The sequence below is a fragment of the Benincasa hispida genome, chromosome 11 (genome assembly GCF_027475165.1).
Source record: "Benincasa hispida cultivar pf3 chromosome 11, pf3_genome.v1.1, whole genome shotgun sequence".
NCBI classification, from domain to species: Eukaryota; Viridiplantae; Streptophyta; class Magnoliopsida; order Cucurbitales; family Cucurbitaceae; genus Benincasa; species Benincasa hispida.
The window spans coordinates 15,911,631-15,925,203 of record NC_143488.1 but is presented as its reverse complement, the minus strand read 5'-3'; the positions used below and the strand labels follow the sequence as shown (position 1 = coordinate 15,925,203).

The following is a 13,573-nucleotide window of genomic DNA, read 5'->3' as shown; positions in this document are numbered from 1 at the left end:
TTTTACCTTTATATTATCAAAGCATCATAAAAAAAAAACCATAAATGGTAACTTTAAATTTTTTTTAGGTCATTTGAAAGTAAAGATGCTTTAACATTTTGTTCAATTAATAAGCATAGTTGAAAATAACACAAAAAAAATGTGGTTATTTAGATAAAATAAAGTTGTATCGACAAAAATATAATCATAACAAATCGAGTTATATCGATAATCATTGAGCAAAAATGGAGTTGTATCTTCCCTTAACTTCCAATTTTTCGTGACTCCATTGTGGATGAAAAGACAAGTCATGAAATCATTTAAAGGGAAAAAAAACTTTTAGAAGGGCAATACTTTATTTATCTTTGGTTGCATCAATTTTTGGTAACTCACTTTAATCATGCATTAAAAATAAAAGTATTTAAAGAAAATTTGTCATATGAAAATTTGTAAATGGTACAAAAATTGGTGCTGAGTCCAAATCACTTTTATCATTTTTAAAATGACTCTTAAATATATTTTTAATTATTTAAAATCAAATTTGATAATATAAAAATGGTATTTTAAAATATAAAATTAAATATTAAAGTGTTACTTATTTAGTTTTATTTTAAAAAAATCGTAATGTTTGAAATTTGAATAGCCAAAGGAGAAGAAGAAAATGGAAGTAATACAGACATCATCATTTCTAGTTGTCTCATCATCATGGCGAAAAAATAAAAAATGATAAAATACAACGTGGACCTTCCAATCTGTCGGACGGTTACGAAAGTCGACACGTCGTCAATTGACAGTTAATTTTAAATTATTTATTATGGTTTCTATTGCGTCATGCTTCCACATGACTGATGTCATAATGGGCCCAGGCCCACGAAATCTGTGATCCATAACTTCAATTTCAATGGCCCACCATTTAACAACGTGTTGACCTTTGAATCCTAATGTTTCTTTTCACTTCCCCATTTCATTTCTTCATCCCAATCTTTGATTTCATATCAATACTAATAGATTGACGTTGATATACCAAAAAATAATAAAAAATAAAATCTTATTTAGTTTATTCGAGTTTTTAAGTTGAGTTAAAATATAGTTGAAATTAGCTTAACTAAATAGGTATAAAAAAAATATTGTGTTGCGAATCTATCAATATGTCTCCAATCTATCCATTTTTATTATACTGAAAAAAGAGAAATGATTAGGTGTAAACTAAGATATGCCTAATTCATTCTCTCATTTACTTTATACAAAAAAATAATAAAAAATAAAAATTTTGTCACATGATAATTTTTTGTTGGACAATTACATGCATGGTTGTACCTACAAGTACCTAAGTATTTCTCTTAAAAAATTGGAATTCAAATATTATATTAATTATTGCATACTTATTTCATTTTATTATAGTCATTCGACTCTCAAATGTCCAAATTTTGTCATTATACTTTCATAAATCTTAATTAAAGATGCAATTTTTTAAATTTTAAGATTTATTGGAATACATGAAAAAAAAATATATTTGTAAAATCTGGATAAAAAAATCATGGTAACTTAATATTAATATTTGATAATAAGCATTTTATAAAAATCTCGAACTTAATATAAATTATTTTTTTTTTACTAAATAACTTATGAAATTAATGTAAATAGTAAATAATGTTTTGTTTAGTTCAACAACTTTGTGAGTGTGCCTAGATTTGAGTAACTAAGTTTAATTTTCAACAATAAAAAACAAAAAAATGAAATGGATTACAAATATAAGCCTAGAAAATGTAGTTTTTAAAAATCTATTTTTATTTTGAAATTTGCCTAAGAATTTGATTATTTTGCTTAGAAATGTGACAAACATTATAAGAAATTGAGAGCAAATAGTATAATTTTTTTAAAAAAAAAAATCAAATTATTACAGAATAGAACGTAAGTTATCAAAAGATTGAAAAAACAATATTGGAATAGTACATAATTTAAAGATAATTTTTGCACAAATCTTACATATAAAGATGTCCAAATAATCCATGGGTCGGGACTCGAACGAAGAATCTCTGAATACACGAGGAATGTGGGAGGAAGTGGAAAATTTTTTTCCATTTGCAATTCAGGACCAGGGATGGGGAATATATTCCCGACCCCGACCTTACCCCATGTCCCCGCCCGCCCCGACTTTTGTATATATATATATATATTAGATTTTGTTAGGATAATTATGGAGGTTTTAATTATTTAAGTTTAAGACTTTATTATTTTAATTCTTTAGATGTTGTAATATTTAAGAAAGGTGTTCTAATTGTTTGATTTTAATTTATAAAAATTATGAGAATTTAGCATTTTAATTATATCTTTTTAAATTGAATACGTATTATTGTTTTTATTACCAAAATTGATAATATTTTATTTAAATGAAAGTAGTATTGAATATGTCTAAGGAATTGTTGAAAATATATATTTAATTGAAAAAGAAAAGTGTTAGAAAAAAGTGATGGCGGGAAAAAAAATTTCGCGAAGAATCCTTGTCCCTTTTCCAGCTGAAAAATTCCCGAGGACGGAGAATGGAAAGGGGTAGGGACAGGAACGGGGATGGGAGGGCTTCTTCGTCCCCACCCTGTTCTGCGGACATCTCTACTTACATATCTATATGTTGTTGTATGACTTTATAAAGCTTTCATAGGGAAAACAAACATTTTTTCTTTTTTCTTTTTATTTTTTTAGAAAGAAAAACAAACATTTTTACTATATTAAAGAAACATCAATTATTTAAATATTCATGACATTTATATTTTCAAACATATTAAGATGGCGTCTATATAATTTCTAAGCATATGAAAATAAAGGTAAAATTAAAATAATATGGTAGTTTTAAAAATTATAAAATATTTTACTTTTGAAATTATTTAAAAATATATATATATATATATTTTAAATAGGTCGAGGGTTCAAAACTCGACCTAGGTTGAACTTTCCCCTTTTTTTCTTTTTAATAATTTAGAGATCGAATGTTGGAAATTCGACCTCTTTTCTTTCTTTTCCTCTTTTTTTTTTAAAATTTTTCATTTTATAAAAAAAATCTAAAAATTAGCGCCTATCGTCAAGCTTCCAGCGTATATCGTCTAGCATTCAACGTCTATCGTCTAGCACCCAATGTCTATCATCTAGCACCCAACGTCCATCATTTAGTGCCCAACGTCTATCGTCTAGCACCCAATGTCCATCGTCTAGTGTCCAACGTTTATTGTCTAGCTCAATCATTTAGCAAACGTTCTCGCTCTCAGCGATCTCGCTGATCTTGCTCTCAACGATCTCGCGCATAGCCTATCGCTTAGCTACTGCGAGCATCGTTTACCTCCACGCAATTACTACACGATCGCCCAGCGCCTGCCTACACGATCGCCTACCTCATCGTGTAGTGTCATTCACTTACTAGACGATCGCATACCCAATCGTATAGTGACGCTCATCTGCTACACGATCGTTCAGCGCCTTTGCTCGCACACACTTGAGGCTGCCGCAAGCCTTATCAACGCATCATGCCTTTCAACCCATACGTTCATCCTTAGTACCAACGCATAATTTACCCTTGCCTTCAACACTTAACCTCTACAACCCTTCCCTACACATTCTTTATTAACGTAACAATAAGTGCAAACTTCCGGAAAGAACAAGTGAACGATGAACAAATTATTTATTAGAAGCTAAATGACCGTTTACAATTTCTCCACGATCGCTCAGTATGACTAAACAATCGCTAACTAAATCCTCTGCGATCGGCCACAAACTCCTATACAATCACTTAACTATTACTATTACACGATCGCCTTCTCAGAACCTATACGATCGCATATCTTTTACTATACGATCGTATACCAAATGCTACACGATCGTTAAGCTTTACTACACGATCGCATAGTGGAAGTATACGATGAGGACATGTTGTGATGGCCTCTCGAGAGCTCTCTTTCCCTACTACACGATCGCCCACAAACTCCTACACGATCGCTTACCTTTTACAAATAGACGATGACCTTCTCAAAACCTATATGATCGCATACCTTTTACTATACGATCGTATACCAAATGCTACACGATCGCTAAGCCTTTTAGAGATCAAATGTTTGAAATTCGACCTCTTTTCATACATACCATTTAATTTTTTCTTTTTAATAATTTAGAGATTAAATGTTGGAAATTCGACCTCTTTTCTTTCTTTCTTTCTTTTTTTTTTTTTAATTTTTCATTTTATAAAAACTATTTCTATAAATATTTTATTATTTTTAAATATTTGAATTTCCCTGGAATTTTTTCACTTTACAGCTAGCTTTGTATTATGTGTGCAGGAGACATAGCATTGCATACCTTGAAAACTCAAGCATTCAGACATTTCATTTTTATTTGGAAAATATAACTTTTTTGATCCTTGGTTTCTTTCTTTTTAGAGATCGAATGTTGGAAATTCGACCTCTTTTAATATATACCATTTAATTTTTTCTTCTTAATAATTTAGAGATCGAATGTTGGAAATTAGACCTCTTTTCTTTCTTTCTTTTTTTCTTTTTTTAATTTTTCATTTTATAAAAATAATTTCTAAAAATATTTTATTATTTTTTCTCAATTTCCTTTAGGTCGAGGGTCAAACTCTCGACCTCTTCTTTAATTTTCGACAGGTCAAGGCTTGAACCCTCGATAAAATATTTTAAACTAAATCCCCGCCTCGAAATCTCCAAAACAACCATAGATTTTTAAATAATTTCAAAACCACTATATTTCTCTAAATACTTTTCCTAATCACAATATTTATATATAAAAAAAAAATAAACTCCTGAAAATAAATCGTGAACACTGCTTAATATCAACCATGAAATGATAATGCACAATAATTTGTTTAGCTAATCAAGACATGATCCGATATTAGAGATTCAAATTCTTCCCTCGATTTGTTGTTGAGATAAAATGAACAATAATTTATTAATTTCATTCTTTTTCTTTTGATTACATGGTAAAATAACTAATTTGGTAAAAACACTAAGAGATAGAGTGATTTTTGAAATGGTTAAAATCATTTTTGCGTTATTCAAAATCATTATGAAACATGTTTTTAATTATAAAAATATTTAGATTGCATGAAATTTGGTTTAGAAGTGTAAAAATTGATTTTGAATGATTAAAAATGTTTAAGTTATTTTCAAGATGAAAAAGGTGATTTAAATCGTTTTAAAAACCACCCCAAACATATTTTTTCTTATCTACTAAAAAGTAACCATGCATAGACAGTGCTTCTACGGAAAATTTTATACTATTATGGTAATATCAAACTCCTTTTTTTCATACATTAGATTTGTATTCATAAATATTAGTAGACTGCACATTAATGTTAGAAGGTTTCACTCTATTTTTAAAAGCATGTTAACGTGACACACAATAAATAGAGGAAGTACAAAAAAAAATTTCCTTTATACGTATAAGATTCTCTGTTTTATTATCCATTTTCTCTCCATATGTTTAAACACAAAGTCATGTGTCTTTCAACACTAAAACAAAGTTGTGTTTGATTTTGGAAATTCATTAAAAATTTCTATGTTTTTTTTAACGAAAGGTGAAACTATAATTAAGAAATTAAATGAAAACAAACATAAATTTAAAAAAAAAAAAGATGAAATTGTTATCAAACAAAATGAACGGAGATGAATGAAATCCAACGATGAGAAAGGTCTTTTAGTTTTGAGGTTTTTTTTTTTTCTTTTGGTTAAGGTACCTTTTGATCCATACACTTTGAGTTGAACTCCTTTTTAATCTGTAATGATTATTTAATTTTAATCATGTTTGGTAACTATGTTGTTTTTTGTTTTTATTTTTAAAAATTAAGCATATTTTATTCACATTTCTTACCATGATTTGCATTTTCTTAAGTACAATGATTGGATTCTTAAAATTCCAAAAACAAAAACAACCTTTTGAAAACTACTTTTTATAGTTCACAAAATTTGACTTTTTTCAAATCATTGGTGAAAAGTAAATAACAAAGGAAGAAATTTGTGGTAGGAATGCTACCAAAGTCTCACATTTGTTAGATAAGGGAAGGATAATGGGTATATAATTGAGGATAATTATTTTCATTGGTATGAGGTTTTTGAGCGGTTCTAAAAGCGAAACCATGAGGATTTATGCTACCCAATGTCTATAGGCTTAATTTTTAAAACAAAAAAATAAAATAGTTATCAAACGGAGTCTATACTTTCAATAAATTATAAACTTAGTCATTTAAAATTATTTTTTTATCGAAATTGATTGAATAATATATATATATTTGTATAACAAATGATATCATGTGCATATATTTCAAAGGTATGTTAATAGATATTGTTTTTAGGAAAAAAAAAAAATAATAACAGTACAACTCTAAATTTTTTTTCCCTTTTTTTAGCAAAATCAAACCCAAACTTGATTATTTTCTAGAAGCAAGATTAACTTTTTATTAGAAGCATGGTGGAAATTTTCCTTTTGAGGGGAATTTCAATTTTCTCCCCCATCTCCCTGAAATTTTGAGAATATTTCAAATTTGGTAAGAATTAACTACGTTAGTTCAGCTTACGTTTTTTTAATTTTATGATATTAATTATATGTACTAGTTAGTTTCACATGCCAATATATAGTTTCATATGTCAATATCATTTTCGATGAATGATGAAATTTTGTTAATGTGTTACTGTTGAATGAGAAATTTTAGACCAATCACAAGTTGTCACGTCATTTACTTAATTAATGATGAAATTCCAAATCATTAAATTGATGACGCCACGTGGTTTTATCATGACCGTTGAATCAGATAAGATTAATTGAACTCAATTTGATATTATTATTTAGATCTAAGTCCAAAAATAGGCTGAATTTGACCCAAATGTCAAATCAGACCTAAATCCGATTAATTGGGCCCAAAGGCCAACCCCATGACCAACCAAGCCCAAGTCCAACTAATTGGGCCCAAAGGCTAGACCCATGGATCAACCAAGCCCAAACCCACTTATAAACTCTATAAATAGATAAGCTCTTCTCATTTGGATGGGTCAACAATCCTATACTCCAGAGAGCTTATATAGAATTCTTTACCATAAGAAGATTCCTTAACTCCTGAAATTGACCACATCTGAAGACTGAAGTCTTTCGAAGATACAAGTATCCTGAAGACTGAAGTCCTTTAAAGACTGAAGTCCTTTGAAGACTGAAGTACTTTTAAGATACAAGCAATTGAAGACTGAAGTCCTTTGAAGACTGAAGTGCTTTGAAGATACAAGCAATTCTATATTTAGAGAGTCCAAAGAGAATTCATCAACAAGTAGAAGACTCCTAAGATTCTTAAAGCTGCACTCTTAGAAGATAGAAGACCCTTAAAAACTGAAGTCCTTCAGAGATACAAGTATTCTTCCAAGACTTCAACTCTACGATCATCACGCGCTTTGCTTCCTCAAATCAAGCATACACATTCAACTGAGAGAGAATCAGAGGATCAAGTATTAGAGATCGAGCTACATCGCATCAAATCAACTTCAACATCAACATCAACTTAAGTTCAACTCCACGAAACAAGTTTCTCTGGAAGTCTCGTGCGAACACTAATCCTCCAAGAGGATCAACAAGCTCAAAGGCCGATCTTCCAAGAAAATCAACAAGTCCAAAGAACGATCATCCAAGAAGATCAACAAGCCCAAAGGCCGATCATCCAAGAAGATCAACAAGCCCAAAGGCCGATCATCCAAGAAAATCAACAAGTCCAAAAACCAATCACCCAAGAAGATCAACAAGCCCAAAGGCCGATCACCTAAGAAGATCAACACAAGAAGATCGACTAGCTTAAAGTTTATAGTTTATTTTGAAAGCATCAAAATACTGTGTATTAGATATTGTACTTAAATTTCTCTTGAAATCTCGTGCGAACAGTTACTTTTTCTAATTCTAACTTTTCTCAATTTTCAAATCCAAAATTTTCATTCAAAAGAATGAATTTAAAAAATTCACAAAAAAACCTATATCTAATTTCATTGAATCTTTTCTATTTAATTTTCACATCATTTTACGTCAAAATTGAATTGATGTGAGTTTTGTTTCTTTTACCATCCAAAACTTCCATTTTCATATCATTTCATCTCAAAATATTATTAAACTTTATATTATTTTGTAATTATTTTTCATTTCTTTTTAAATTTTTTGCTCTTTTATCATTGCTCACGTACATTTATAATATACAATTAAATATTATCTTACAATATAGTGTTTAAACCATAATCAAAGTTTTATTAATTAATAATAACAATTTTCATAATATTTTCTGAAATTTCTACTGCATCAATAATTTCATAAAATCAAGACCTTGATACTTTCATCGAGATTGAAATTTTAAACCTAGATTGGAAGTACATGGATTGAGCAATTTAAATTACATAAACCAAAAGTACAACACTAAAATAATACTTTAACGTTTCATTATTGTACCCATCTTTTGTGCAATTATAACAATATCAATAACAATGTGTCATATGATAATTTTTTTAGAAAAGGTAGACTAATTTTATTTATCTTTAGTGTGTAAAGAAGAAATGGGCATAAAATTATGTAGGGGTATTCGTGAGTTGGGTTGGGTCAAATTTAAAAACTTTTCAGACCCAACCGATTGTTTGAGTTGTAATTTTTTTTTAACTAAAATAACTTTTATTAAAAAATAAACGCAACTCAACCCTACCATGAAATATTTGGGTTAGGTTGGTTTCAATTACCCAGATCATTTATTTAAATATTTATTCTAAAAAAAATAAAATGTTAATATGTAAAAATTTAATTTAATTATTTTTATATATATTGAACTAAAATTAGAAATTCATTTTCAATTTATACAATGAAACTTTTCTTTCTGAGATGCTTTATTAGAGAATGAACTATCTAGAACATAAAGAAATTAAATGAAACTATAATATATATATATATATAATTGTATCATAAGTACAAAAAGATATATCATTTAAAGTTAATGGGTTGATTTGGGTTATTTGAGTGAGATCATGAACGAATTCAATCCATAAAGTTTTCATTTATTTGAACTCAACTCAATCCAATCCAAATAAATTGATAATTGACCCATATAGTATGAATTGAATTGGATTGATGAATTTTTTTCGAGTGAGTGTTTAAAACCTTTAGGATTATGGATTAGATGCACCTTATTTGTTTTTATTTATTTGTTATTATTATTATTTTAAGGCCAGATTATGATCAGCTATTAGTACTATTAGTAGGCCATTTCCAAGACCCGACTAAGAAAGGAAAGGACCCAGAAACAAATAAAACAGAAACACCGCAATTGGCCACAATCCAACGGCCAAGATTCAAAATGCAAAGTCGTAGATGAACGACGTCATCCCACGTCATGCTGACATACGTACATTTATTAATTATGGTCCAAAAATTTAAGAAGTAAAAAAAAAAAAAAAGAAAAAAAAAACCGACTCTCTTCTTCTCTTCCCTCTTCCTCAAGCAATCTCTTTCCCTTTGACCTCTCCCAAGTTCCCAACTCCCAAATTCAAACATTTCAAAATTAATTATTTAAAATCTCTCTTTTTCTCTCTATAAATATATCACAAAAATCAGGCAATTTCGGGGGAAAAAATCACCAGAAAAGAACCAAAAATAAGAAATTTTTAATTTTTTTTTTAAAGATATGGCTCTACAAAGTTTTAGTTCAATAAAAGAGCCTCGTTTTGTGGTTAAAAAATTTCTTGCTAGACCTCAACATGAAGGCCTTGGCGCTGTTGTAAGAAGAAGCATCGGCAGGTCTTTTTTCCTTTTTTCTTTTTTTAAATTTCCATTTTAATGGGATTTCTTAAATTTTATTTATGTATTTATTTGTTTATTTTTCAGGTTTGAGCTCAAATACTTTGATCCATTCCTTGTTCTTGATGAGTTTTTTGGTAACCCACTTCTCAAAATCTCTCAAATTTTAATTTGTAATTAATATTGTGTTGGACATTAAGAAGAAGAAGAGAAAATTAAATAAATTTAGTTTATTTATTTTTTCCATTTTATTATTATAGTTACTGCACCTGCTGGGTTTCCTGATCATCCTCATAGAGGATTTGAAACTGTCACCTACATGTTACAGGTATTATTTTTACTTTTTTAAAAATATATATATAATTTTTAATTAACTTCTAATTATCTCTCCTAAATTACCTTTTATTTGTTACCAAATAAGCATATCTTAAAAAAAACAAAATCTATATTTTGAGTTGTACTCATCTTTATGCAACCCGTGTTTAATAATTATCAATTATTATTTTTAATTGAGCAAATATCTTTTTTTAAATGTATCTGCTTGTTTTTTTTTTTTTTTTTTTTTTTTTTGTGATTGGGATCAGAGCGGGTTGTGCATAAAAAGTGAAGGTAGTTTTGGACCTAGTATTAAATTTCTCGTTAATATTTTCACATGAGTTCTATGTCAACAATGTAGGATGAATCAATATTTTTATTATATTATAGATAAATTCACGAAATATAGAAAATAAGTTACCAAAATATCACTAATTTATTTAAAAATCATAGATGTTTATTTTTTTTATAATATTCTTCAAAAATATAACAGCAACAATATTTTTTTTCAATATTTCAAATTTGTAAAATTAAAGCTTTGATATTTTCATCATCATCGATATTATAAACCTTATTTAGACTCAATCAAGTGAGTCTTGTTTTTTATATCAAGGGAGAAATGAACCATGAAGATTTTAAAGGGCATAAAGGAAGAATTGGAGCTGGTGACTTGCAATGGATGACTGCAGGCAAAGGCATTGTTCACTCTGAAATGCCTGCCTCCCATGGCACCCAACATGGCTTACAACTTTGGATCAATCTTTCCTCCAAACACAAAATGTAAGTTCAACTAAAGTCCAAAGTTAAAAAATAGATTTGATTTGATTTGCAATTATAAAGTTTTTTTTTTTTTGGAAAATATAAATTTATACACATAAACTCTAAAGATTGTATTAATTTAAATATAAACTAATAATTGTATCAATTTAAACTCTGAACTGTATAAGTTTAAAATTTGTCGTCTCTATTTTCTTCTCATTTCTTATAATGATTTGCATCTTTATCGAGTACAATTGTTGAATTCTTAGCCAAATTCCACAAATAAAAACAAATTTTTAAATGCTTTTTTTTAAAAAAATTGGCTTGGTTTTTTAGACTATTGATAAAAAATAGATAACTAATAAAGAAATTTGGAGGTGGGAGTAATGTTTATATCCTTAATTTAAAAAAATGAAAATAAAAAAAATCAAATTGTTACCCAACGGAGCCTAAACTTTCATGAATGGAATAATTTAGACTCTTAGACAAATTTCCTTTAAAACCATACATGTATTCACGCTAGTAGTCCATTTTATAAAATCGATATTTAAAGAAGTCTACACATGTTTGAAAATTAATGCATGGATGATTTACAAAAGTAATTGTAGTGAAGGGTCTAAATTGATTGACTTATGAAAATAAAAGAATGTGAGCTAGTAGGGGACCTAATGGATCTATAGATCATAGACTCCAACGATCCTAGATTAATCGGCTAAATTCTTTAAACACCCAAAGTTTAAAGGTATAAATTGATATTTTCTCTAATTTTTTAAAATCATCTTAAAATCAAATTTTGAACAACAGGATCGAACCGAGGTATCAAGAAATACACAACGAGGACGTAGTAGAAGCTACAAAAGAAGGAGTAAAAGTGAGAGTGATAGCTGGAGAGGCCTTGGGAGCAAAATCCTCAATCTACACCAAAACTCCAACCATGTACTTGGACTTCACTCTCAGCCCAGGATCTCGCATTGAGCAGCCGATCCCGTTGGGGTGGAACGCGTTTGTGTACGTGCTAGAAGGCGAGGGTGGAGTGTTCGGGAGCATGAAATCGATGCCGATTATGCCACATCACCTTCTTTTATTGGGGAATGGGGATGGGTTGGAAGTTTGGAACAAGTCCTCCTCCAAAGCGTTAAGGTTCATATTGGTTGGGGGTCAGCCATTGAATGAGAGTGTTGTGCAGTTTGGGCCATTTGTGATGAACACTCAAGAAGAGATTGACCAAACCATTGAGGATTTTGAGAATTGTACAAATGGCTTTGAAAGAGCAAGACATTGGAGTTCTCAACCTTAAGCTCTTGCTGCCTCGTCTCTTTGTTTATTTTACTCTCATATTATTAATTGGAATTTTTTACACACAAATTTGATCCTTCTAAATTTGTAAAGTAGAATGTGTCATTTAATTTAATTCATATGCAATTATTATTAATGTATTGTTACAATTTATTGAATATAAATTGTAACAAATGGAGAGAAAAGGTATGTGGAAATACTTTCTTATTACTTTCATTTATTGTATTTACATACTTCAAGTTCCTTTTATAGAAGAACTTGTTAATTTGCTTGACTAACTAACAGCTGAAAAATACAAACAAACTCAAACAGAATCATAACTGTTGTAACAAATAAATTATTATAACATAATGTAACAAATAAATTGTTGTAACTATTTTACTGTTGATACTCCCCCTCAAGTTAGACAATGAATATCAATGATGCCCAATTTGGATACTAGTTTAGACAAAACAGATGTAGGCAATGCTTTAGTAAACATGTCTGCGAGTTGTTGACTGGATTGGATAGGGAGAACCTTAAGGAACCCATCAGCTATCTTGTCCCGAACAAAATGACAATTAATTTCTATGTGTTTTGTCCTCTCATGAAACATTGGATTATAGGCAATGATAATAGCAGCTTGATTGTCACAGAATACAGTAGTGGGCATTAGAATCTTAACCTGAAGATCTTTGGGAGTTGAAAGATCCACATTAATTCACTAGTAACTGAGGCTAGTGCCCTGTACTCCACTTCTACAGAAGATTTAGAAACGGTGGCTTGTTTCTTTGATTTCCATGATATGATAGATGCCCCTAGGAATATGCAGAAACCAGTAATGGATCTTCTAGTATCAGGACATGATCCCCAATCAGCATCCACAAAGGCTTTTAAATGAAAGGAAGTGATAGGGCTGATTAAAATGCCTTGTCTAGGAGACCCTTTTAGGTACCTGAGTAAGTGATGAGCGGCATTTAAGTGAGCTTTAGTGGGGCTGTGGATGAATTGGCTTAGCCAATAAACAGCAAAGCATATGTCTGGCCGAGATATTTGAAGAAGATATATAAGCCTTCCAATCAGTCTCCTATAACATGTGATGTCATCTGCCTTTAGAAGCTTTCCTTCATTTTTTGATAGTTTCAAATTGGGATCCATAGGAGTTGTAGCTGGTTTAGCTTCAAGAAATCCAGTATCCTCAAGTATTTGGAGGCAATATTTTCTTTGGGAAATCATGATCCCTTGTTGAGATCTGGATAATTCTAATCCCAAAAAATATTTCGCATGGCCTAAATCCTTGAGTTTGAAATGTCCTTTGAGGACTTCTTTGACTAAGCTGATTATTTGAGGGGATGGTCCGGTTAGTAATATGCCATCTACATATACCAACAATGCAACAAAATCATGTCCATGTCCTCGGGTAAAAAGAGAATAATCAGACTTG

General features: G+C 29.7%; 1 protein-coding gene across 1 annotated transcript; it reads left to right on the top strand.

Annotated features, from left to right (window-relative positions):
• The first annotated feature begins 9,553 nt into the window (after positions 1-9,553).
• On the top strand, positions 9,554-12,366 carry LOC120091301 (pirin-like protein). The gene is made up of 5 exons (XM_039049275.2): positions 9,554-9,780; positions 9,868-9,917; positions 10,041-10,108; positions 10,709-10,875; positions 11,659-12,366. The coding sequence occupies exons 1-5, from the start codon at positions 9,668-9,670 to the stop codon at positions 12,149-12,151; spliced, it is 891 nt and encodes a 296-aa protein (XP_038905203.2). The 5' UTR covers positions 9,554-9,667; the 3' UTR covers positions 12,152-12,366.
• The last annotated feature ends 1,207 nt before the right edge of the window (positions 12,367-13,573 follow it).

Coding starts and splice junctions, on each gene's coding strand:
- LOC120091301 (XM_039049275.2), top strand. CDS start 9,668: ATGGCTCTACAAAGTTTTAGTTCAATAAAAGAGCCTCGTTTTGTGGTT. Junction 9,918..10,040: donor TGTTCTTGATGAGTTTTTTG/GTAACCCACTTC, acceptor TTATTATTATAG/TTACTGCACCTGCTGGGTTT. Junction 10,876..11,658: donor CTTTCCTCCAAACACAAAAT/GTAAGTTCAACT, acceptor TTTGAACAACAG/GATCGAACCGAGGTATCAAG.